Source organism: Lagopus muta, chromosome 2 (assembly GCF_023343835.1).
Source record: "Lagopus muta isolate bLagMut1 chromosome 2, bLagMut1 primary, whole genome shotgun sequence".
Taxonomy (NCBI): Eukaryota; Metazoa; Chordata; class Aves; order Galliformes; family Phasianidae; genus Lagopus; species Lagopus muta.
Genome location: NC_064434.1, coordinates 87,619,681 through 87,647,004, shown reverse-complemented (window position 1 = coordinate 87,647,004; position 27,324 = coordinate 87,619,681). Strand labels below are relative to the sequence as shown.

At 45.8% G+C, this 27,324-nt stretch overlaps 1 protein-coding gene across 1 annotated transcript; it reads right to left on the bottom strand.

The window, feature by feature from the left end:
* Nucleotides 1–5,735: 5,735 nt before the first annotated feature.
* SERTAD4 (SERTA domain containing 4) lies at nt 5,736–12,091 on the bottom strand. The gene is made up of 4 exons (XM_048937253.1): nt 12,002–12,091; nt 11,659–11,836; nt 11,267–11,382; nt 5,736–8,568 (listed from the first exon to the last, which is right to left on the bottom strand). The coding sequence occupies exons 2-4, from the start codon at nt 11,819–11,821 to the stop codon at nt 7,822–7,824; spliced, it is 1,026 nt and encodes a 341-aa protein (XP_048793210.1). The 5' UTR covers nt 11,822–11,836; nt 12,002–12,091; the 3' UTR covers nt 5,736–7,821.
* Nucleotides 12,092–27,324: the final 15,233 nt, after the last annotated feature.

The following is a 27,324-nucleotide window of genomic DNA, read 5'->3' as shown; positions in this document are numbered from 1 at the left end:
ACCTGTGGGGAGCTCACCTAAGAGTCTCGCTTTTGCAGCTCTTGCTTTTCAAATTTTCATCAGTGCCCTTGTGTGGTGTTTTATGTTGTCAGGCTACAAAGAGGCATTTTCTGCTGTTAAGAAGAAACAATCTTCTTAAATCAATTTTTTTGTTTTGTTTTGTTTTTTTAATGAAATGAATGAATGTAAAGCATTACCTCCACAACACTCCCTGCCACCAAATCCATCAGCACCCTTTGTGCTTCCACGGCAGTATTCTCCTTATAAAAACAGTTCCACCTTCTCTGCTGCTATGCGAAAGGCTCAAACAAATGTCAGAAACTGACTGGCAGACAGCACAGGCAGCGCGCAGAACCCGGCTGTTAGGGGCTGTCAGGCACACGAAGTAAACAAAAGAACAGACCTGTGCCATTTTTCCTCTCAAAACCTCCTTCAACAGCAACTCTTATTTTAGATACCACTTATGCAGGGAGGTGTAACACAACAGCAATGGGTTTTAAATGTAAAGAGTCTCATTAGTTTTGATAAATGTTTCTCTGATAACCTTATTATTACTATCAAAGGCATAAAACCTAAACAACATTGTGTTTTTAGTAACAGTATGAGTTATAGCTCTGTAAAACTACCACAGCCATTTCAGAAGCACAGAATGTTTCTGCAGTGTTGTTTCTGCCCTTTCCCTCTCCCGTTCCCTCCAGCAGTCTTTCTGCCCATGCACAACCATGACCAAGCAGCAGGATCTTCTGTGCTCTTCGCTCATTTCCCTACAGCTCTCTCCTTGCTGAGGCTGTGCTGAGTACAAACATCTAGGAGAAGCATATCCAGGTTTTGCAGAAGTAAACAGTGGATGAGAGCATACACAGCTCCCTGCCACAGTGCAAAGCGCCTGCAGGGCTGGCAGAACTGGGATTTGCTCTCCCATCCTGCCAGGGACTCTCGATCTGAGGGAGGCAGGAGAGCTGCATTTGCAGGTTAGGTTTTAAATCCCTCTTTCTGACAGCGAGATGCTGCAAGCGCATCTGACAGACATCTGACCCAGGGGAGGATCAGCTTTGAAAAACCTTCCCCGGGATATTTTCGCTTCCTTTTTTCTCTGCATTTCTCCAGCTCCTGGGGAGGGTAACTTTCATCAGCCAAAAACCAAGCAGAAAGGGGAGGAGGAGGGAGAGGTGCGTGGGCAGCCGGGCCGCAGGTGGGCACGGCACAGGCAGGCAGCACAGAGCAGCTCATGAACCCACAGGTTTTGCAAATGCCACAGGCAGAGCAGACAAGCAAGGAGGGAGAGCAGGGCTGCATGCCCAGGAGCATCCAGGCAGGGCTTGTAACAACACCTCACACCATTAAAGCGGGACAAGTCACCAACATGCCCACAAGCGCATCAGAAAGACTTGGCCCTGCATTCCCCAGGGCTGTCCCATTGCCCGGGGAGAACTGCACTCCCCTTGCCATCATGCAGTGACCCAGTCTGGAGGAATGTACCTGAAGCATGGCTGCACCCAAACATTGAGACATTTGGGATTATTCATATTCTTTGCACTTTAAAGCTGTGAAGGGTCTATTTTTTTCATTTAGTGTTTGTCTGGTTCTACCTGGAAATTAGATGTAAGCAACACGCAACTGAATGTGTCAAGGTATCTGAAGGCTCGAAATGCACAATGCAATACTATAATACAGCTCTTTGTTATGCTAATTATGCCTTCCCAGCTGCTCCTGCAATGAGTGCCAGGGCGACCTATCAAATGAGAACAAAACCTCCAGGCAAGCTTGCTGCTGCGTGGTCCCTTACCTCTGAGCCAGAGGGGCTGTGGCTGCCACTGCTCCAGCACCTACAAACAAAGCGGAGGTAGAACAAAACAATTCCATATCTCAGCTTCACTGCCACTGGGAGCACAAACCAGGAATTAAAAAATGATACCCTCCTGACAGTCCGGTTGCCAGGATTTATGCTTTCCCTCAGGCCCCTTTCCCCTCCATATACGTCTTCTCAGCACTTGAGTAAAGAGTGAGAAGGCACCCAGGCAAACCCTGTGGGCTTGGTCAAGATTCTTATTTTGGTACCCACTGGGATTTTCTGTGTGTGGGTGTCTTATTGATGACAGCCTGAAAATGTCATAGTTGTATTATCTAAATTAAAATTAAGTTTACAAATGGTATTAGAAAAGTAAGGTTCATATATCTAAATTCAAAAGAACAATCTGATTGCCTATCATTTATGTTGATATTCAGCTAAAAGAGATCTGTCTTGTCCTGTGTTACTAGAGGCTCAGAAGATATTTTATTGGTAGCACATTGGTAGCACAGAGGAAAGGAGTTTTAGCAGCCAGAGGGGGACTGCCAGCAGCTCCAAAGACCCCTGGGAACACAGGGCAAGTTCATTAGATGGATGTCTGTTTTGCAACGGTCACTAGTGAAATACTTCAGAAGCTGATATTACACCACCATCCTTAAGCCTCAGAATTAGCAAAAGAGGTGCTTTCAAGGAGTGGGTAAATTCATATGACAAAAATGCTCACCTCAGCCTGCACGTGGAACAAGGAAAATGATCTGACAGGAGCTTATGCCCTACTTGCAGTTGAAGATTTTCCTCGTGACTGATGACTGTAGGGGCTATTTTGAGGTTTATCTGCTGGAGCAATTCTACAATGGAGGCACACTTCACAATTGCACTGACATTGCACATCTTACTTCTCAGAGCAAACACAAAATGAAATTTGCCACCATTACACTAATTACTCTCCTGGTAAACCAAAATCCAAGCTGTCAAGTAGAGAAAGGGGTTGAAGAAGGAACAAAGCACATTCAGCCTCCAAAGACTGAAAAATTATTCAAAACATATTTTCAGGATAATTATTACAGAAATTCAGAAATGTAGGTCAGCTTGGTCATACTTGTTGAGACACGCAGAAGAGAGATTTGGGGAAGACACGCTGAAAGTACATCACACTTAAATGGTAGCAACAAAATACGAGCACACTATCGATTTCTAATGGAAAGGCCAACTGTGTTTCAAGCCAAAACCATGCAACCTCACTCAGCCATATGGCTGAGAGGATGTGGCTGGTACACAGGGCCTGGCCACACAGTGAGTATAGGAGATTCTGTCCCAAAAAAGCAGTAGATGGAAGCAAAGAAATTTACTAGGATTTTCAGTGTTGACAGAAGAGTGAAAACTCTGCATTAGGAACACGAGGGGACGAGCAGAGGATAGAAACACCATTGAGAAGTGCCGTCATGCTTTTCAGATAAGCAGAGCCCTGGTGGCTGTAGGCCAGGCTCTTAGGGAGCCCTGCCATCCCGTCACCTCCTCCACAACTGCTTGAGCCTTCAGTTCTTTCAGGAGGCAGACAGCCCACAGTGTGGAACGATGAGCCTGGCAGACCGTGCCAGAGGGAAAACACTGCAAGAGGTAGGAGCGAGAGGAATGACCTTGATGAGACAGGCCATTTATCTTACTTCTGCAGTCCTGGCATGACAGATTGGATGCTCCCTGCAGTAAATTGGACAATGATGTTGTACTAATTGAGAGGAATTGCTAGCCTTAGAAAATAAGTTGTTTTTCGAATTCAGCATCTCACTGCTTTGTGATTTAGTTGGGGTTTTCTTTTTTGCTTTGTTTCTGCTGAATATGCCTGCTTCTGAGCACACACAGACCACACTTGTGACTTCTCCTTGTGACCCTGTGCTCCTCAGAAGGGGAAGTCAAGCACAGACATTAAAAGAAGTTAAAGTACTTTCTTACCTGCCCTTCCAGCTGTATTTGATGAGAAAACTTCACATACTTTGCAGCCTGCACCGCTTTTACAAAGCAGAGGAGCTGAAATTCCACCTTCCCCAAGGCTGGGCCTACTTCCTCCACCTGACTTAAAGGGTAGCAAGGGCAGCCATAGGCCAGCTACAGCCCCAGGTGCAGCCATTTTTGCATGATTACAGCCCTGGTGTTTAATCCAGCCTTCTGCACCTGACCACAGCTCCCTGTTGCAAAGCTTAGTGCGGAGTTCAATCTGGTCTCCCAGTCAGAGCTGCTCTGTGCTTTCTGTGGAGGAGAGAAGGCCTCATATTAAGGCCCTCGGCCTCAGGGCTGATTGGTGTTGGTTTCCCCACGCAGACCTGGCCCTCCACTGTAGCTCACGTGGTCGGCCCTCAGCTGAGCAGGATTAGCTGCTGTGAAGGCACCAGGCACCCTGCCACAGCCGTGTTTACACTACAGCAAATGGACCTCACAGAGACAGTTTGCAAACACCACAAGACGAACTTTTGTAAACTCCCTCGGTTTAGTCATCTTTCCCCATCTGTTAGAGAAGTTAAAGTGAGATTGAAAAAACACAGGAAATCACTGTGTATTCCAGGCGGCTGCGGCAGAGCGGCTTGGCTGTGACATGGGATGCCTCTCTTCCATCTCCACTGGGATCCTCTCTGGCATGTCCTGGATGAGCTCTCCAGCCAAGATGAGCCCCAGGGGTGCCTCACACAGCTGGGAAAAAGCTGGACCATTGCTGAGAGCCCTGAGCATCTCCCTGAGGTGAGGGCAGCCCCCGCTTCTCAGGCTGCAGAGCAAGGGACACGCAGGGACAAAGGCCAGGTGTCTCTGAGTCACGTTCGCTGAATAAAACTCCATGTGAAATCCTTTTCCCTGGCAATACAGTGCAATCCTTGCACCATTTTTTTGTTTTGTTTTCCGTGTATTATGGAAGTACTGATGGAAGCAGGAATTAGCCTGCTGAACAGCAGGAACAAAGTGTCTTAGGCAGGGAGTGAAATGATCACCCTGGAGATAAGTTCTTGTCAAAGAGCTCTTCAGGCAGACAGACCGGTACCAAGCTCAGGATGATTCACTAATAGTAGTTATGCACAGAATATATGGATGAAAGGCTTCACATCAGCCTAGAAAAGAACAATTTCTTGTAAATCTGTGGCAGTAACTGTTCCCAGTATTGGAGCACGCAATGGGAAAAACGCCTATCTAATCTGGTTTGCACTCTCCATGTGCCATAAATCGAAACAAAACTGAGCTACAAAATCCCTACTAGCCCAAGAAAGCCTGTCAAGAGCTGTTGCATTTCTGGCACTTGAACAGGGGTGTTTCCAATTCCCTTTACTAACACAAGATACCTTTGACTCTTCTGAAGGAAATAGGGTAACTTAATGTGCTGAGTGCAATGCAGCACATTCAGTATTTTTGTGAGGCAGGCTTTGGAAAAGACAGAAAGATCACCTAACTTTAGGCTGACCTTCTGAAATGAGATATTTCACCCCTTACAGAGCTTGATGACACTCAGCAGGACTGCCCAGAGATATGATGGATTCATTTCTACGTGAGCCTGGAACTGAAGGAGCTATTACAGTGGTCAGTTCATGTCACTTCAGCTGGTGCAAATTCAACCCAAAAACTGCCATACCTTGTATGTGCAGGCTTGCTCTTGAAGATCAAGCTGCTCTTCCAGTCAAAAAGCTTTCAGCCCTCCACAAACTGTTAGCCAATTTCTGCCCTGGGCTGTGTTTGGCTAAACACAGAGCAGCCTATTGCTTCCTGGTGCACCTTCAGCCTGTCCTAAAGGTCTCTGAGACCTGGTGATGCTGAGCTCCATCCTGGCCTCCACTACAGGAGTGGGTGTCAACCACAGTGTAACCTCTTCAGCACTGGAGCAGTGCTCCAAATGGATTAATGGGATTTCCTTGGGCAAGGGAGGGGAGCACAGGGAAAGGATCCAGTAGCCATTGGAGATGTAAAATTAAAATGAATTTTGGTCATTTTAATAAATATATATCAAGGAAATCTCACTTTACTACAACAACACATTAGTATACAAGCATCTAATATTTAAGCTTAAAACATCAAGTGTTTATCAAATATTGGAAAAGAGCAGACATTACTGGACTATCTGGATATAACACAAGAAAAATCAGTTTTTTTTTAAAAATTGGTCCATGTGGACAAATGTCTAAATGATGATCCTACTCATACACTGTATGAATGAGATCTATATTTAATATTATTATTATTAATAAAAAAGCTTTTGTCTTGGAGAAATCAGGTGAGATTTAGACTCTCATTCTTCACAACGATGACCCTTACAAACTTGTCAGTTCCCATTCACGCAGCCAACACAAAGGTTGTAACAGTGGTAAGACGTCTTCAACGTTTCCCTGTGGTCACCTGGCTCGGAAGCAGGGACCATGTTCCCTGTCACCACTGCACTCACTCATGAAAGCTGCCCAGACTGTAAATGTGACAGCGAGGTGTGCATGCTGTCCTAAAAAATCACAGCCCAGAGGTCTCTGCACTGTGGTGGATCTTGCCCTCTGGACATGAACCAAGAAGGGAAGACGCCACTTGGACGCATGATGCTGTGGGAACAGGCAGCTATTATGAGCCCGCCATGGCTTGGATGTGGCTATTTTGCTGAGCACATCCTGCCAGTTGTTAGGGAGACTGTGGGAACTAATTAATTTGGTACATCTAGGACTCACAATGCTCACTCCAATCCTGGTAATGTCTTCTGGGCATTTTCAACAGCACAGTTCTGCAAACAGTCTACCTAGGGATGACTAAATGTTGTCCTTAGCCACAGAAACCTCAGCTCATTTCTCCAAAATGTTCTTTTTTAAAATTAAAAGCCTTACATTCATTCAGATAAAATCATGTTTATCGCCACATTACTGACTAATTAACATTGTGCTTTCTGTTTTCTTTTGTTGACTTTTTTCAAATCAACAGCAAAAGTAATATAAAACTCCCGCATGCTTTTGCAATCTAAAAGAGAGAAATTATGCGAAACAGAATAAAGTATAAAACATGCCACTGGTTCATGAACTTCATTATACGAAGAGGGAAAAAAAAGAGCCCCAGCAACAGACAGTTGCCATAGAAACACTCAAGCATCGAATGCTTGTTTACAAGAGACATCTCTCTATTGTTTCTTAAATCCCTTCCTAAGGATGGCAAATCAAAAAGCAATTGAGCATCAAAAAGGAAGAACAGAGATGTTTGAATAGGAAGTTGAACTCAGTACTTCAAAGGTTAAAGGTTTCTAATAATGTTGATCCACCCTGTGCTTTTTTTTCTTCTGCTTAGGTTAAATCCCTGCTGTATCACTGATTTATACTTAATTTTCACGCTGGCAAAAATTAAGACAAAAAGTAAGGCACCAAAAAAAAAACCTGCCCTGGAGAACAAGCGCCACTAGTTACTACAGCCAAGGTGACAACGCGCAAGTGCTTCAGTTGCATGTTGTGTTTCTGGTTAAGATCTCACAAACAGGTTATTTCCTTATGCTATGTCCCATTTTGTCAGTTGAACAAGACGCTGAATCCAGGAGTTCAGAAGTATCAGTACAACGCGTAAGGACGGTTTATAACCCAGTCCCCGTAGCCAGTCCTTTGTCAGAGCAAACACCGAGTCGGAGGGAGCACATCGCCCTTGCTGGTAGCATCAATTTGTTTACCAGACTTCTAATTCCTTCGTAAACATAATGGAGGTTCTTCTTAATTAATGGCAGACTTCTTGGGGGCGGCGATGTATACAACGATACGTTTTCCCCATCTGGCTGATTGGTATTTTCAGCAACAAAAGCCACACCATAGCTGCACAGACTACAGCGCTAAGTGGCAACACAACTGTGTTCTTTATGAAGTCTCCACACTTATAAATAGCCCGCTGATGCAGATCAGAGCACCGTGCTACGCAATCTGCTCCCCAGTCATTTAAAACTACTCTACTGTTTGTGGCGTGATTGTATCGTTTGTAGAAAACTATAAAAAATCCATTCAAAATAAAAATTTGATAGACAAGCGCACATGCTTTGACAGAGCAAGAAAGATGCCTCATATTTTACTTCCTTTGCTGCAGCACATTTTATTACTTGGTAAAGATTCTTTTTTCCGTAAGGATTTTTTCCAAGATTCGCTTACATCACTCTTGTCATTACACCCAGTCTCAAAATAGTCATAAAATTTGCCTTTACATTCAAAAGCATGAGTGCCTCGTACAGGTTCACAGTTTAGGGGCACGTTGTCTCGTTCAGGTTCTTCGCAGCCCTTCTCGTCAGTGAATTTGGCCTTGTCCTGATTAGCATGAGGCCTGGCATTAGTGACAAATATTTCACTTGCAGGTATCTGCTCGTCACTCCTGTAAGAAGGGGCACTGCCAATGTCATAATCCACCTGCTGAGAACAGCTCGGCAATGAAATGGGGGATGAAGAGGAGGAGGGAGAGGAGGAAGAAGTATTTTCTGTGCTGGCACTGACCGAATAGGGAAGGTTCAAGTAGTGACTGCCGCATTCTTGATAGAAGCAGCATGTGTGGAGCTTCTCATACTCCTCCTTGGCCATCCGAAGACGCTTTCGGTAGGGGCAGTCCTGGGGCACGAACCACTCCTGCGGCGAGGCAGCCCCAAAGGAGCATGCGGAGAAGCACCAGTTGTTCTGCATGATGATTTCTCCATGGATTCGCTTCATTAAATTGTTGATGAGGACGGATCTCCGCAGGTAGACTTCAGGATCGTCAATGAACTTCAGCTTTTCCAAAGACATGTAAAGAATATGGGCTCGTTCCTCAAACACTGAGATTGTCTGAAAATACAAAGGACAGAAGATACAGAACTGAAGTCAACCGGCTTTGCTCCAGGCAAGAGAAAGAAAATGAAGCAGGGTATTCAGTCTATGCCACTGCCTTTCTCCTTCTCCTCCTCAGGCAACTAAAACCAGCTTCCCATGCTGCACACCCATGTGGAACGTGTTTTTTTTCTCAGCATTTGGGGTTAAAACAAAATTGTCATACTGTTTTGCTTTGGTGATGGGGGCCCTTTGATGTGAACGGACCCAGTCCCATCCACTGTGGGGCTCCCACCAAGCCCTGAAGCCAGGCGCAGGTTCTTCCTGCAGCCTCTTTGCAGCAAGGAGAGGCAAAGCTTTGCAGGATGCAGCCAGCAATGAGTGCCAGAACATTTCACCCAGTGCTGGTGGAAGGGGCCCTCGGCGAGGAGGTCTCCATTTGCCAAGCCCTCGCTCGCCGCTCTCACATATAGGAACACACACAGGGAGGCAGGGAGAAACCATCTCAAAGCATCGCAGCATCTGGAGAGCAGCTGTTGGCCCGTGCACGACACCGCGCACTCCATGGGACCGGTGGGAATGCGGGGAGGCAGGGACAAGGTCAGGAAACAAAGAGAGGACGGGGATTTGCAGGGATCCTGGCCAGGAGCCCACAGATCGGTTCCCCCTGCTGCAGTCCCACGGGGGCTCGCTTTCTGAGCACTGGCAGCAGGAGCAGGTTACTGCCCTGGGGGGCCCCTGCTCCACACTGCAGTTGCTGCCCCGGGAATCAAAACAGAGAGGGGGTAACACACGCTACTGTATGCAGCATTAACTAATTTTCATTTTTAGTAATAATTTGGTTTGTGTAGGAGGAGAGAAGCACAGCACAAAGACAGGCTGAACCAACTCCCCCCCCCCCCCCCCCCCCCCAATCTGTGGCTTGCTCATTCTTCCCTTTCCCACATGGTTACAGCATTTTTGCAGAGTGGAAGTCGTAGCTATGAGGACTGAAAGCGCTCAGAGCACAGCTGCTTTTCACATCCATTCAACTCTCCCAGCCCTGCAGCTCTTTCCACAGCCTGGTCCTGTCTGCAGGGCTCAGAAGCAGCAAAGTACCTCGTAAAAGCAAAAATTGGCCCTGCTTCCAAGCAAGCAAGTTTGCAGCTGAAACTCTTCTTTGTTAGACAGTAATTTTCTAAATATTAAGCCTAAAGGTTAATGTGCTATAGTAGAATCACAGAATGGTAGAATCATTGAAGTTGGAAGGGACCCTTAATGGCCATCGAGGTCAACTCCCCTGCACTGAACAGGGACACCTACAGCTCAATCGAATGCTCAGAGCCCCCCCAGCCTGACCTTGAGTGTCTCCAGGAATGGGACATCCACTACCTCTATGGGCAACAGTCAGTGCCTCACCAGCCTGACTGTAAAAAATTTTTCCCTATGTCTGATCTAAATTTCCCTGCTTTTAGTTTGAAACCACTTCCCCTTGTCCTGTCACAGCAGGCCCTGTTAAAGAGTCTGTCCCCTTCTTTCTTACGACCCTTCTTTAGATACTGAAAGGTCTCCCCAGAGCCTTCTCCAGGCTGAACAGTTCCAACTCTCAGCCTGTCCTCATAGGGGTGCTTCCATCCCTTGGATCAGTTTTGTGGCTCTCCTCCAGATGCACTCCAACAGGTCCATGTCCAAGTACTATATACTACCAGAAGGGGACAGGTAACCAACCATTCCTCCTCTTCACCATACAGAACCCAACAACTACCCAAGAACAAAGCTGGTGGAACACAGAGATCGGTGCAACACATGGAAGAGGGCATCTTTTAATACCCTCCATGCTAGGTGCACATCACCCCGGAAGCAGACAAAGTGTTCTGCTCCACCTCCCGGCTGAAGGCTCATTCCCAGCCAGTGCTATCTGTAGCTGGCAATTCCTTCGGCTGCCCTGAGGCATGTGGGAAGCACCACCCATCCTCCTCAGCATGAGGCCCATGAAGGCCCTACACGCTGTCCTGGCAGGCACTGGGCACTGGCAGGACCTGCTCCACTCAGGCTGTCTCTGGGATGCAGCAGAGGTGCTGGAAAAGCTTTAGGTGCATGGCTGCGCTGAGGTACCTTGGGTGCAAGGCTTCGGGGTGCCCCAATGTCTGCACTGTCCCCAAGCACCCCACCCCTGTGCTCAGCTCCTTACCAATGCCAGCACAAAACCTCCCACCAAAAAGTCTGATTTCAGTTTAGGTACTCACTGGCCTGGGAAGTGTTTGCTGTAATCCCTCCCTTGATGGCTTTTGTTAAAAAATAAATAGAAAACTCTTTTCCTTACTATTCTGTTCTTTCGGAATCATTGGCTTTTTAACAAACAGGATTAACCATGGAAGGTGCGGCGCTGCCTGCCAAGCCTTCTGCTCATCTGCAGCCCACAGGGAACCTGCTGAGTGTCCTCCCCAGGGGAAGGCGTGGGATGCATAAGGAAGCAGGGCCCTATTTGCTCCGTTTCTCACGACTGGCGTTCCAGCCCTACTTCTGTACGCATGGGATGAACTACCCAGGAACAAAAGAATCTGGGGAAAAAAGTTAGCTGAGCGTTTAGGCTCAGACGGCTGCCTTCGCTCCCCGGGCAGCGCGATGCCCGCAGCACGGAGCACACAGCGAGTGACGGCCACCTGCCTGCGTGCAGGCTGCAGGCGCGTCCCAGCCCGGTGCGCGGGGTAAAAATAGCGGCTCTTGGGAAACGTACTTTGTGCGCGCAGCTGCTGAGCGGCGGGTGAAAATCCTCTTCTTCCACATATTTCCTTTTAAAGTATGCGATCTTGGATGCCGCTGCAGGATTTGAAATTCCCCTGTAATGCGATCCTGCGGGCAATAAATCAGACACGACAAATGACACGCAGTTTGACGGAGGTTCTCCAAACAAAACACTTTCCGTTTCCCCTCTCGCCGCGGCCGCGCCACGTCTCCCCGCAGCAGCGCCCACCGGACGCGGCGCTCCTCCCGCCCGCCCCGCGGACCTCGCGCATCTCGCGGCCTCTCCCCGCCCTCGGGACGACTCGCAGCCCCGCTCCGGCCCGGCCGCACCTGCGCGGGGCCGCCCCGCTCCCCGCCGCCCGCTGCCCGCCCGGCGGCGCCTACCTGCGGCGGGGGGACCGGCGGCGACCGGAGCGGGGCCGGGGGCGGTGGGGCCGGGGCGGCCGCAGGCGGGCGGCTCCCAGAGGGCGCGGTAGGCGGCGAGGTCGGCGGTTCCCTCGGCGGCGCTGGGGCGGCCCAGCCGCTGCATGGGCAGCACCAGGGTCATGGCGGGCGCCGGCTCCTGCAAGGAAGCAGCGCGGTGAGCGCCCCGGCACCCCTCCTCCTGGCCGCCCCGACCCCGCGGCAGGCACCTACAGGCGGATGTCAGACAGACGCACGCCCTGAGCCCCCTCCCGCCGCTCCCAGCCCCGCTCCACCGCCCCCGCCCGGCCCCGGCGGCGCTCACCCGGCGGCGCGGACCCGCTCAGTCGCTGCCCATCCTCCGCCGCTGCGGCTGGCACGGCGCGCCGGCACCGACGGGCGCGGGTTGGGTGCGTGTGTTGTGGCGTGCGGGAGGGCGCGGAGCGGCGGGGATCGCGTTTCTTTCTTCCTTTCTGCCTCCCTCCCTCTCTGCCTCCCTCCCTTCTTCCCTCCCTCCCAACCTCCCTCCCTCCCAGTGGAGAGGAGCACAGACTCCAGCAGTTGTTTCCACTCGCCCCGCTCGGGCCGCGCTGGCTCTGCCTCCAAGGCAAAACACAGGCACCAAATTGGCTGCGGCTCCGCGCCGCCGCTGGCGGCCCCGGGGGGGCGGCCCGGGCGGGGCGGGGCGGGGGCGGCTGCGGAGCGAACTTCGCGCGGGGCCGAGGGCTGAGCGCGGCCGCGGAACAATGAGCCGGGCGCGGCCCTTCCCCTCCTCCTCCTCCTCCTCCTCCTCTTCTTCTTCGTTCTCCTCTCGGCCCCCCGCGGCGGGACGGGGCCGCGCAGGTGGCAGTACCCCGCGGGCGGCTCCAGGAAACGCACCGCGGCGGGAGGGGGGGATGCAGCGTCGGCATCTGCCGCCATCGGGCCGTGCCTTGGGCGAAGAACCGCGGACGCGGGGACGGGGAGCCCATGAGCAGCTCCGGTGCGCAGCGTGGGCCTCGCACCCCTCGCACCTTCTGTTCCCGGCGGAGTGCTGGCACGAGGAGCGCTGGCTGACTCCGTTGGCTGAAAGCGGGGCCAAGAGAACTGCTGAGAACCGCCGAGCGGCCGCGTGTTTCTTGTTCCAAAGGGTTCTGCTGCCGTTAGAAGCACCCGTGGGCTCCTCTCCTCAGTCTGCGCAAGGAGTTGCCCACAGGGAGCCGTTGAAATCCAGCACTCGCCCTCTAGGAATAAGGGCTGGGGGCAGCTGATCGTTGCACCAGGGAGAGGTCAGGATACCTCCTCTGGATGGGTTCAGCATCCCTTTGTGGGATTGTTTTATGAGAATGAAATCAGAGTCAAGAATTTTGGCTGTGCCTTCTATTACATGTCTCATCGCCAGTGGGTGCTTCTGTGCTTCAAAAGACACACAGGAGGGAAGGAAGGGAGGAAGGAAGTGTTGGGGTGCCCTCCGCACAGCTCTGCTGATTTGTCTTGAAGAAGAGGCTGCTCCGGACAGCCTGGAGAGCAGCCGGGCTGCTTCTGCTGTGCACAGCAGGAACCGAGGCGGGGCAGCCACCTCCCGCTGACAGCTGCCTGCCCTGTGAATTTGCCACGCGCTCAGATGGAACAGAAACAAGGCATAAAGAACAGAGCTTCCCGAGGAGGAAAAAATATAAAGCCCAAATCCCAAAGCGAGCTGGTATGCTCTGCATGCTCTGCAAAGCCACTTGGCTACAAAAAGGAGCCCCATTTTGTAGCCAAGGAATTGCAGGCGGGCAGAGCAGCAGCCTTCCCCAGGGCTCCATATGCCCACTGGGCTTCCAGAAGTGCCAGTCTCCAGCTGCTTGTGGCCATGTGGGAAGGTCAGAGTGATGCCAGGGTGATGCTGGACCAGGGGCTGAACTCTCAGTCCCCTTCTGAGTGCTTCAGCCAAAGCACGTGGGGATCAGGGCTGCAAGCAGAGCCAGAGCCCATCATGCCCCCATCAACCCATCCCCTTTGGGTTACGTCATTGTAGGCAATAGAGGGACTCCATCCCAAATCCTATTCAACTCAGTGAGACTGTGCAGAACAGCACACACATTGTTCCATTGCCATTAACACCACTGGAAATAAAGGGTGAAAGATTCACATTGGTGCATACAATGCATTCGCCACACAAAATCACAGTGAAAGGCCAACACTTGGGCCTTTGTCCCATTCTGGAAAGCCATTTGGGTGCCTCACATGGCTGCAGCAGCACAGTGAGCACCCGCTGCCACCACCTCTGCTGCCATTCTGACACGCCAAGACATTACTGCAGCCCCAAGGTTGAACTTCACAGTGCACAGCTTCACAAGCACACAACTGCACAGTGGGACTACTCCCAGTCACTGCTCTACTCCACTCGCTGGGGTGTTCCTTTGCAGCCATTGTGATGTTAATGAGAGAGCTGTAATGATGCCATTCACATATAACAAGCCTGATGGGATGGCAGTGAAAAGGGCTTTTTATGCACATCCAGAATGCCTCTAGAAAAAAAAAGAAACCAACAAATATGAAATGCCTGTTAGGATGATGCTGCTGGTCTGTGACATCAAGGATGGAGAATGGACTTGGGATGACTGCTCTTGTCCTGAGGAGAGAGGACAGATTCTGATTGCAGCAGTGGATGGCAGGCGGATGTTGGGAGTACATGGACAGCGTGCCTTGATGTGCCAGAATTTTGAGGAGGAGGAAGTCACAGAGCTGGCAGATTAAAGGGCCTGGATTAAAATGCTCGTTGTTCATGTGGGTATACGTGGAGTCACAGCAGTGCTGTGAACGAAGCTGTGGGATCAGGGACTCACGGTGTACCACAGCGGCCTAACCACAGTGAGCAGAAGCAGAGAGCCAGAGGCGATCCCTGCATCAGGGCTGTGAAAGCAAGGACCAGCACCGTGGTGGGTGGGAAAGCACCTGGAACATCCAGCTCATGGGTCATGCTGGTTTTGAACTGGCAGAACAGCATCTGGGCACCAGCAGAGGTAGTGCTGCTCCTCAACCCCCTGAGGTACAGATGAGATACAGACCAGTGCCAGCCCCAGCATTCTTGCCTGTGCTTTCCAGTCCTCACTCCAGGGCAATTCAAGGAATCCACTGGGTTTTATTTTTTTCTTCAGGGGCAGGACTTACTGCTCTGTTGAAAGGGAATTCACTTGACATCAGGAACAGTGTCAAGATATGGCCTTCCCATGAAAGTGTTTCAAAAGTGTCTTCAATTTCTGCCATCCCAATTTCAAGGATACGAGCCCAGATGCTCTGATGTCTCTTTCTCAATATGGAATTCCAAGCAAATACTTCTCTAACATTCCTAACTCCCATGTTTTTTTCTCTTAATTCTTACAGGTTGAATTCTAGGCAACCTGATCTAGCTGTGGTGTCCCTGTTCATTGCAATGCAGTTGGTCTAGATGGCCTTCCAGCTCTATGGATTCTATGATTCTTCCCATAGGAATGTTTCAGAGTCTCTTGGCCCCAATTTGTCAAGGTTCCCCAATTTTCTTAGCAAGCATATTGTCAGAGAAAAAAACTGAAAACAAATCATTTGACTTCTTAACAGTTGTTTTTCTTTGTTTCTGGTTTCCATGGTGTACTGATAGAAAGAGCTTTCCTTATATGAGGGCTGCTCCAAAAGTAATACCTTCTATCTTATAATGTTGGCCCACAGTGTCAGAGGTGGATACTGGTGGTGTGGCTGTAGAGGTTGAACCTTCCCCCAAATATTCCATTTGGTCTGCAGAGCACTTCAGCATCCTGGTGGTGAGCGTTGCTCCTGCTGCTGCAATGACAGCCCCTCTGCTGGCTTACCTTTGGGACAACTTGGCTCTGCGCAGGGGCTGGGTGCAGTTATGGTGCCTGGTGGTGGAGAGAAGAGTTGACAGCTTCAGGCTGGGCTGAGGCAGCAGAGCCCAGTGTCATACATGGGGGCTTCCCCAGCCCCAGAGCAGCTTTCCTTCTTTCAGAGAGGTGCCAAGGAAGGCTGCCTCCTGGCTGCACTGCCTTCTGGCATCACAAATTGGGTGTCTGTGGAGTTTAATTGTATCACCTTCTTCACTTTCTGTCCACTGAAGAAGGTAAACAGCACAAACAAGAAGTGCTTGGGAACAAAGAGCAAGCTGTCTGCTGCTCAGCCCGCGCTGCTTTCCATGAAGAATGAGTGCTATTATTATTCTTTTACAAGTTTCCTTCTAAGGGAAATAAACACCAAAGGTAGGATTCCAAGGAAATGACTCACAAATATTGGCAACAGGCTCTGAAAATTGGATCCAGTCTTTGCAGAAGCCCTTAGCAGAATGCTAACCCCTCTCATTGCAAAATAAACTTCTCCCATCCGTACCACACAGCAGCTCTGACGTATGTGTGAAGGGTGGATGGTGGTGGCAGGGCCCTTTTGTTGGTTTTTTTTGTTTTTGTTTTTTACTTTTTTCCCAATCCCCTGACATTGTGTTGGATGCAGCCTCCAGTATCTGTGCTCAGCCACCAAGCTGCCCTCCCAGGTGTGCAAAGGTAACCACACTGAGCCTCCTCACCTTGTAGTTCTTAATCAGGGACCCCAGGAACCAGGAAAGCAGGCACTGAAGGATCAGACAGCTGAGCAGAGGCATCTTGGCAGCATTACCATCTGCAAACAGAATCGTCTACTTAGCATATTTATTTCTCAGCTTTTTAAGATTTTGAATCATAAACGCATTCTCTGCATCCCTTGTAATGCACATGTTCAAAGGCTCCAGTGCTCTCTCATGTTACTTTTGGGGTTTTGTTTGTTTGTTTTGTTTTTGGCAATGTAAATCTAGGTAGACAAGAGAAACGAAATTTGCGTCTCTCACACTTGCATCTTTCACATGGAATTCCTTTGCAGCTCAGTTCTGCTTAGACAGTGCCTTCAGATTAAAGAAGATTAAAGATCATTACCTTTGCAAACTCCTATTTAATCACTCCAAACTGAGATGAAGCAAACGGGACTCTAGCATGGAGTCAGACTGTTTCAGACAGTACAGCAGCACAGCGGGATCGTGCAGGTTCCATACTTTTCCATGCATTCCCAAAATTACCATCGCCTTTCCTGCTTTGTCATATACACATAGAAACATCGTCCCTGTAGTCTATGGGCCATCCATGGTGTTCACTGAGTCCATGACTTTGGTCTCCATCTGTCCTAAGAGTCTTTCAGGGCAAGCCGGATGATGCATGGTGTTGGATTGTTGCATGCTGAATCCAATTCTGGTTCTATCAGAATTCATTCTTCTTTAACCAAGGTAATTCTTACTGTGATACCATTGATAAGGTATATAGCAATCATAGAAGTGATAACATGCGGTATTATAGAGCAGCTAATATCGTACAACTCAAATTATTGACTTTTCATGCAATATCAAAATATTGGTAAATTGAGGACTGGTCAGCACAAAGGGAAACAAACCCAGAGGGATACAGCGTGGCACTGGGAGGCATCAGCCCAACCTGGGGACAGCCAGGAGTGGAGCCAAGCTCCTATTGCAGGCCTGCGAGAGGTCTGGACAAGGCCACTGGGAATCACCCTGAGCTGGAAGGGTCATTGGCTGTTGATAATTGACTTGTGCAGTTCATTATTATGAGCTGGGGAAACACACCCCACATGTATTTAATAAATCAGCCCCTGCAGGGTATATCATCTCAAAAAAGAAAGCTCAACAGCTAAAAATCTGGATGCTGAGGAATATATCATTCAATTACAAAGTAAATTATATGATCCTCCTGAGTGTGGTTGCGCTCTCAAAAAGCGTTAGTGGCTTCTTACAGCTCCATTGCAATGGGAGAGCAATTTCCTTGCTTAGGGTAGCACAGTAAATCAGAAGTAAGAGGTTCTTAAGAAAAATATGTAGGTTGCAATTCATAATCCAAAGGGCAGAAAATGGGTTAAAAAAAAGGTAGAGCACAGCCAACAATTGAGAAATAAATTGGTAGGAGAAATGGTTCTGGGAGCCAGAGTGGGTCACAGTATGTCAAACTGTAGGCTGCATTTGTTGTCTGAAATTATTCTGAAAGCAGAATTATTCCAAGAGTGAAGGATAAGTACCAAAAATAAAATATAAATCAGGAGTATGACTTTGCTGGATTCCAGGTCTGTGTCATCTTGAAAGAATCAACCACTTGCCCAGGTTCTGCTCTCTGTCTGTACACAGGAAAGGCATTGGGGAATTTCAGGAGTCAGTCCGGGCACTAAAGCAAGTTTCTTACTCAGTTTATATAGTGTATATGTTTTTAAACAGCTGTGTTTTTTTCTCTCCAGATCTGATCTAGGCAATGCAGAACATCTCTTATTTCTCATATATACCTGTATGAAGGAAGTAATCAGTAAAGCCCAAGACGACGTATCTAAATGTGAGTGCAGATTGTAGACCTGGGTTCTGCTCCCAGGGAACAAGGCAGCAGAAGCAGGTTTACCTGTGTCACCTGGGCAGCTCTGCACATGGGTGTGAGCAGCATGGCCACGATCATCCTGCAGCACTGCAGCCCCATCTGCATGCCAGGAGGTACGCATCCCCTGCCATTCAAATTAAATTATTCTGCAAAAGATTTGTGAGATTAAAAAAAAAAAAAAAAAGGATGAAAAACCCAACAGATTTGAATTCAGTGTAGTTCACCTCAGTTCGTTAAGGATTTCTTTACTTGCTCAGCAGCTGTTTCTTGGCCTCCACATGAGGGTTAATAAATGAGGCAGCTACTCCTCCTACAGGTCAGCCACACTGAGGTCGTGGCTGTGCAGAAAACGCTCCTGGTGTTTCGGGTGTGTGTTTTTCAGTGCCCAGCCAGGTAGTAGGCAGCCTGGTATATTCCTGGAGAGAATCAAGCATTTGCTGCTTCCCCATTGCAGAAGAGATGAAACCGCAATCAGAATTGTTTGCATTCAGTAAAGATCCTATAAAACATTTTATAAGAGATATAAGAGACAGCTCTTTAACCTCAAGGCTGGCCAAATTCCAGCTCAGAAACTATCTTCCTAGAAGTTCTCCCATTAAACTAGGAGCGATGTATTTGTCTCCTCCTTTGAACTGCTCTCAGCAATGGCCTCAGTTGCTTAGAGCTCTGTAGGCTTCAGCGTCACACCAGCTTTGCTCAGGGATGGCATAAGGCCATCAGTGCAGGGCTACCTAACCTACAAGGTACAAGGTAGTTCTTGTAAGTGCCTCAATACACAATTGCAAAAGGAACCACTGAAGTGAAAAACATAACTCCACCTTGTGTCTGAACCAGTTACACGCAGTGACCTACTGAGAAATCCATTGACAAAGAGCATCACCAGAGACAAACAAAGGCTGAAGGTCTGAGTACAAACCACTGCGCTGGGTTCACAGTTTCAAAATCCACCCTCACGTAAAGAAGAACATTTCCATCCTTAGTGCAAGGCAGAAACATTTGTCTCACAGTGGTTATATAGACTGTGAACTTGTTGAATCATTCTACAGCTTTTGTTCTTCTGAATGCAGCATTTGCCAGGGATGTTTAATTTGGATTGCCCAGAATGACAATGAACACTTTAAGTGTATTCTGGTCTTCAGGCTCTCAATCTAATAGATGTTATGTGGCATGTCTACCTTTTGAGAAGGCTTTCAGTGAGATGCTATGCATAATTAGAGAGGGTGGGATGAGCGCTAAGGGAAGAACAATTCTTTGAAATATTTCTGGCAGTGAATCACTTACCTAAGGGTGGATCAATCCATCTGGAAAATCCATCCAATTCTGGAACAACCAGAAAGGAAGCGGAGGAGCAGATCAGCATGCAAGATGTGCGATGGGTGAGTTACCAGCACATTTGCCCAGAAGTGCCTGCTTCAGACTTGCCTTCAGCAGTCACCACCTCTCAGCTTGCTGGTGCTCCCATGTGGGTCCATGCACCAGCACCCTCCCTCTCACAGGGCTCTCCTGGGGCCTGGGCACAGGGAGAAGCCCCCTGTGCACAGAGCCCTCAGGGCAACCTGGGGCTCCACACGAGTCCTGCTGTGAGACCTCTATTCTGGGGGCAGAAGGAGGAAAACAAGAGGGATTGTTATTGGAGATTCAGGAGAACTTCCAACTCAACATTGACAGTACGTCATTTTAAATGATGGCATTCCCATGTATTTTCTATTTTAATTGATTTTTCTGAAGGGATGAGTTATACCTCAACTAAGTAGCAATTTCAAGACAACACTCTGTGATGTTCCAAACTTATTTGGAATCAGTTCTGTCTGCTCCTAGGATTTAATTTTCAACAAGTTTGGCAAGATTTTTTTGAAATAAGATGAGAAAAGGTTGGATACATTCCTTTCAGGCAATAGTCATCAATGTAAAGTGCCTCCATATCCATAGATTTTTTTCAACTGGTGGTTTCAGAGCCATATTTAGCCAAGTGCTGACCCTTCCCTGTGCTCTCTCTCCCCTCCCTGTGCTGGCACCAGCACTCCTCCACACTCAATGCAGTCACACAGGTGGACTGGTCCCACTGAAAACTGCACTTTAAGATCTTGATAGGTTCGTCCCGAACCTTCAGCAGCTCTTGCTGGTAGTGAGAATCCCAAAGAGACCACACAACCCAAGTATTCAGCATTATCTTTGGTACCTTCAAACAGAAAAGCATTCTTCAACATATAATACCACATGCTACAATTTCTTTAGAACAATGCTTTAGAGACACTGTCTTTTAGCAGAAGCTGCACATCACCCCTACAGATTAATTTCATACGACAGCAGGTCATTCAGTGCCTGGATTTATCAGTGACATGGAAGAAAACTGGAATTTTGGGAATGAAAACAAGGGACAAGAAGCATTTTGGCCCAAGAAGGGCCAAAATAAGGGTCTCAGCTGAGGCTACAAAGCCAGTCTGTATCAAATAGGAAATTAAATGCAATTCCCACTTTCTTGCCCCGTGCTTAGACCAACACATAGCACTTTGCCCTCATGCTGTTTTATTTAAAGGTGTGTTCAAGAGGCTGGAAACAGCCTGGTTGCTATTTCCCAACAAGTGCTGCTACTTCACAATATAAAACCAGTTTTGTCAATGGCAGTAGTCCGTGTCTGCTCGCATACCTTCTGTGTAGTCCAGTAGAGAAACCATGTGCTTGGAAATAAGGAAACATATAGAACTACCTCATCACGTTTGTCAGCTCGGCTGTACACGGAGCAGATGGGGAAGGCTGAATGGCTAGTGCTGTTCCCTAGCCTGTTGGCCTGACACGTATGCTCCTACGTGTTTTAGAGTCTCAGAAAGCTGCAACAAGCTGGTGTGATGATTTGACCCCAGGACTTAGATCTGGGTACGCTTTCATGACCTTAACCTGGCTGACTGCTTTGGAGCCCTGTTGAATAGTTGGTTGCTTTTTCTCTTTTCATAAATATGAATGGTCCCTATGCTCTGTATCTCCTGTATTCCTAAGAATACCAGATGTTTTCTGGTAAAGCATTAATTAGCAAAGGTTTGTGACCAGTGTTTTAGCCTACTGGTATTTTAAGTCTCAGCACAGGCAGGTGCAAGTGCTGTGACGTGATGGAAAATGTGTTCCTAGCTCCGATAATCAAACAAGATACAAGCCTCATCTCCTTTGGTAGATTGGCACCTGTTCCCTTTCTTAACTGTTACACTGCTGCAACAGAACTGGTACAACAGGATCAGTTTTAATTACTGATTAAAATCCTTTGTATTATTATTTATTGAGATGAATTGGCCTGGTGTTCTGGATTCCTGCTTACAATTAACCTTTAATTGTAAACAGTGGCTACAGAGATTGAACCATTGTCATTACAGCTCTGGAGTTTCTCCAACGTGAATGAAAGATTGAGCTTCCTTATTTTGACCTAGCAAAATTAAAAGCAGAATATCTTTTTTTTTTTTTTCCTTTGCATAATGCAATGAAATAATATGAAATGCAATTGGGGGGGAAGGGGGGTTTATTCTGCCTCTAAAATATACATATTAGCTCAACATGATTTTACACTATTTGACAAGAGAATTTTCATTATTAATAAGATGAAATGTAAGGCTTCTAATTAAGTGGAAAACAAACCACTGTAAACTACACTCAGAACACACAAACCTATTAGGTTTTGAATTTAATAATAAATCATTTATCTAAACCCCAAGTGATTTGTTGTGTGATCATACTTGATGATAATTTATTTCATTTGTACATTTTTAGGCTTCCTTGCTTCCTTTTATCCTTACTATTCCCAATAGCAAATCTGCCTTTTTAGAACCCCTACGCTGAAATGCAGCTACTCAAAATGATAAGCAGGTAACTAAATGCCTTACTATTGCTCTCATTGATTCAAGAAAAATAGGGTAATTTACAAGTAAAACACACGTCTAATGTGAATTGAACACTAAATTAGAATCGCACCGCTGGACTCTAAAAACAACAACACCAAAAAGAAAATGCAGGTTACAGATTTCAGCAGGAAAATGAGAGACGGCCCTTTCCCACAGGAGCTTTGGGAAACGAGTAGCTAGTGACTTCAAAGAGATTCTCAAATAATACCTAATGTGGAATTTGCTGTATGAAGACAACTATTCAGAGAGAGCCTTTGACAAGTGAAGGTACATCTGCATAGAAATGATGCAATTTGGCTCTGAAACATGTGCCCCTGCACAACAAGCTATTTAGGAACTATGAGCATTAACCTAATTCTGTTCAGCTACCTGTGTGGAACATAGGTGACTAAAAGGTGCCGCACATGGAGCTCAAGTTGGATTTGATACATAATGTATATTAACTCTTTTAGGTTGTGATTTTTGGATAGAACATTGCTGTTCAGAAACGGTGAACAACTATTACCATATTGACTACATATTCCTTTCATTTCTTCCACGTTTTCACAGCTTCATAAATCCTCAGTTTTTAAAGAAATACCTGATAGCTGACATGAATCATGTTCTAGTAGGTCTTGTACCATTTTTTTCCCATATTGACAAGAGTTATCAAATACTTATGACATTGACTAAAGTAAACGGACACACATTAAGTGCTCTTCTTGAAGTTTCTTAACTATCAAATATGTACCAGTTGCCATATGGAATGGCAAGTTATTTTTAAGTATATTGCCTTTTGAAAATGCCAACCTTAAAACTAGCAAGTGTCACATCATCCAGTTTGTAGAAGTCCTAGGATGTGCACAGATGACAAGGGTGGATCCAGATGATTCACTGGGCTATGCTCCTTTCATCTGCAGAAATGGGAAGAAACAATACAAACTCTTTATCCCAAGTCTTCCTAGTTTTAGGATAGGGATGTCTGCTAATACATATTAATATACATATATATCCAGGCATCTGGGCACACTGTAAAGCAGAACTGCCATAAGAGCCCAGAAAACGTTTTTCTAACAGATAACAAAAATATCAGAGTAGTATAGAAGTAGTAGAAGTAGAATAGAAGATCTCAGCTGGTTCACAATGACATTATAACTGTTACTTATGGAAAGTGCTTCTTTATGTTTAACTTCCAGTATTTCAGCCTACTTCTGCAGAATGTGGAAGCATTTTAGCTGTGACAGTTCCTGAAAAATACAAGCGGGACAAGGAAGGACAAAGAATCATATATAACCCCAGAAGAGAACTGTGTAAAGCCAATTTCCAAAGTCAGTCAGAATTGTCACCTGAGCATGTCTTTATTTGCCAGCATACACATCGTGTTTGTCAGAACATTATCACACTGGTTAATCTAAAATTTTCCAGGTAGAAGATCCATGACACCAATAAAGACTGAGGAATGGATAGGAATTGTGGAAACTTAGGAAATCGGGTAACAGAGGTAAATTTAAGTTTTTCTTCTAATGCAGACAGCAGTTCAAATACTTGACAAAGTGTTACTATCTCCTAAAAAATGAAGCCTATTATGTGTGTTTAAGATCTAATGAATTCCAAAGGAGTTTTAAAAATATTTTTTGCTTTTCTCAAATACTTTCCAGGAATGAAGTCGACATGCAAAAAGCTGATTCCACGCACAGAAAATATTTTGAATTAACCAAAGGATATCATTCCTGTCCCAAAACTGACAGAAATGCATTTCACAGAGTAATCAATGCAAACAGAGAGAGAGCAAACAAAATAGAAAATGGCAGCTACAAAGCTTCAGGTATGCAAAATGACTATTTTAATGTGACAGATCCACAGTCTGAAAGTATACCATAGCATGTTTTCATCAGACCAACACGGAATTCAAGTTACCCGTGCTGTACAGGTAAATACAACGACAAATGGCTGGTGACATTTTGCCTCTTGCCAAAATCAGAATAGTAGTGGAATGCATACGTTGAAAGACCAGCTTTGTAGTTATTATTAATTTTTTATTATTATTATTTTTTATTTTTTTACAGAAAGAATGCTGAAAACACTAACTAATCTTGCACACTGGAAACCCTCAAGTTGAATATACACTAGCACAAAATGATAAAAGTCGTTTTTTTGCTAGTTAATAATAAAGAAAACAAGAAGTATCTGACATCACACGACTGGAGATGCTGTAGATACAGTGTGACACGTAATTATAAATCCTTCCAGGGATTTGCTATTTGACACCCAATATGCAGATCCACACACTCATTGCCAGAACTCCATTTTTACCTGCTGTGGACTGAGATGCCATGAAAGGAATGTCTTCATCTGGGTTATAATGACAGATTCAAACAAAGTCTTAAGAATTTAATAAGCTACGTAAACAGTTGAAAACAGTCATTCACTTGATGTTACTATCAAAATAAATTAAAAAAAAAAAAAAAAGAATTGTAGAATTGTAATTACTGCTTATTCAACTTAAAAACACAGAGTAGGAAAAGAAGCTTGAGAATCCTGAAAGCAGAGAAAACACAGACTCCAAGATTCTGTACAGAAATGAAAGCACAACAACTAAATCAGCAAATTCAAAAAGGAAAATGAGCACTGATGTTTCATGTCTAAAAAGTTCAGCCAAAGTGCTTTTTATAAAAGCATATAATTAGGAGCATGGTTGGTAACACAACTGCATAATACCCATTTTCTATGATCTTTGATTGACATATAAAAATAATTCTTGCATTTCTGTGCTAAACAGGACTTGCAAATATAACCTCTTCCCTTTAAAACTGTGCTTGGTGTCTTCAATGTTTAAGGCTACACATGCTCTGAATTTCAAGGAAATTCAAGTTGAAACATTAGTTGAAAACCATGTTCTATTACATAAATTATCCAATGACGAGGACACCGGTAGGAAATGTACATATAATGCAACTTGAGTCTGCTTCCGTACAACCAGTAAATGCTAGACAGTTACTGTACAACACCAGGACTTCAGACAAAAGCTGAGTCTGTTCTCAAAATTGCACACTTCAGATCTATGTATAAAATGAGTAAAATAAGCTCATCTGACAGCGCTGACTTATGTTTTTGTGATGCGGCTTTGATTAAAAAACACAAACAAATAGAAATCGAGCACATTGCTACTGATACAATAATGCACAACCAGTCAGAAAAGAGGTATCAAATTCTCAGCTGTGAGTCACATTTACAGAAGCTCATTTTGTATTTATTCAAAAAGATGTCTTATGTCATTTCTGTCTTTAAATAATGGTGAGTCAAAACATTGTTTGTCCGAAGAATTAGAAACAGCCTTGGTTCTTTGGTTAACACCATGTGACTTACATCAGACACAGGAATCAGCTGGGGATGAACAGTCGTGTGAGGAGGTTTCTGGAAAGGAGGGATGAGGGAGGAAAGGGGAAAGCCTAAATCTCAAGGAAATGCATTGTGTCAAACTGCACTGCTATTGGAAACCTCCTGTCCTAGGGATAATCAGAGCTCTTGGGTTGCAGTAACATTGCTTACACATGATACATCAGTTTCTCTACATATTGGTCTCATAAGAAACAAGGCACCGAGTGCATCGGTGGCGTACAGGCAGTATAAAAGTATGCAAGAAAATGCTACATACTGTTCATTTCATACACTTATTAAAAACGTGGTGAATGTGTGCTATCTCTATGTAATATAATGCTTCGCAAACCCAACTCCTTATATCCCAGTGAATGAATTAAAATGTGAAGCACATTTTAATAACCTCGCTGACAACAGCACAATTCACTATTTGTATTCACTACAATCAGTTATTAGCTTATAGTCACCAGAAAACACGTTCAAAATTACTGAAGATCAAGGGAACTATAATCTATAACTACATTTTTGGGGCAGAGCCAGCAGCCTTTACTCACGACAGATGTCCCGCTAAGAATGGAGAGGAGGCTCAGTTTTACCACCGTTTTACTCATGTTAATAGTACCTTTCTCTGAGTCACTCCAGAGAAATAGATGGAGCTGCTTATGGGGAAAGGTACTACACAATGTGAAAGAAGTGTGGTTAAACCAAAACCTGAGTGGAAGGCAGTAGGTTCAGGCCCTTAGTCATTATATTAGCACTTTAGATGGTGTAACAGTGATATAGCTTGCTCATAGAGCATTCAATTTCAGATTGTTAAATCGTCTTATAGAAAAATAGGTAAGAAAGCTCTGTAAGAAAGTATATATACTATATAAGGAGAAATTTCTCCTTAGAAAAGCAAAGAAAGGGAAAAATTGAATAAAAGGTTTCACTAATTACACTTTGTCAGGAAAACCACATTAAAAACAGTTATCATCATAAACAAAACAGTACGGAGCACTAATGAACCTTGTGGTTTACTGGAAAGGACAGCAAATTAGCTGTGTAGTAAAAAAAGATCATCGCTCTATTTCCTTTTTTTTTTTCTTTTTTTTTTTTTTTTGTAAATATTCCCTAATACATTCAACTGCTTAGAAATTTTCTTAAAATGTCACAATAAGCCATTTGCAAAATTTCCTATCAAAACTTGTTCAAAGCTCTGCCCTTTGCTTGCATTACGGCCAAGAAATTACCTTACATCTTAAAGCTATGATAATGCTTCTGGTTAATCCTGAAAATTCAAAATCATGCTTTGAAAATGAATTAAAAGTTATAAAGCAATCTATTTTAAACCCCAGGCATGCAGTGACTGCCCATCGAATTTGCAAAATGCAGCAAAGGAATTAACTTGATACAATGGGCAAGACTCCTCATATATAAGAGAAAAAGGATGACATCAATTACATCCCTGAATGTCCACGAGGTATTCCATGTAGCATGGCATTACTGCTTCTGCTCTCCTGAGCGTTATCCTCAGAGATGGGCAGCTTTTGGCAGGACTGTGCCAGCTCTATCAGCAGATGCTTCCAAGAAGCGAATGACTGCCCACTCCCTGGGGATAGCTGTTTCTTGGTCTTCATTCCTAAAGCAGCAATACTATCCACTTCCCTAAATCCTGGCCTATTTCTCCCCATACAGATTTTATTCTATGTTATACAAGCAAAACCCTGCATAGCAAAGCCTGGTCCAGCAAGTGTCAGACCAACTATTAGTTCAGACACACCATGTCAAATATGCACTAAGCTTGCTAACATTAGAACAGTTGTGCCATATTCAGGTAGGCATAACATAAACAAATACATTAAGTGCTGAAGATTTCTGCATAGTCTGCAGAAAGGAAGAAACCCTGCTTGAACTTAAGGAGGGGCAGTGGTAAGTTCTTAAGGCTAAACTAATCCACATCACTGTAGGCCAGTTTGTACTCACCATGCCCATAAACACTTACCTACTCTCTTTTTTCTGTAAAA

Bases quoted from the DNA above. Each gene is read 5' to 3' on its own strand.
- SERTAD4 (XM_048937253.1), bottom strand. From the start codon at position 11,821: ATGACCCTGGTGCTGCCCATGCAGCGGCTGGGCCGCCCCAGCGCCGCC. The intron at 11,383-11,658 runs GTAGGCGCCGCC...TATTGCCCGCAG, and splicing joins CGCCGGTCCCCCCGCCGCAG to GATCGCATTACAGGGGAATT. The intron at 8,569-11,266 runs GTACGTTTCCCA...TTGTATTTTCAG, and splicing joins TCAGCAGCTGCGCGCACAAA to ACAATCTCAGTGTTTGAGGA.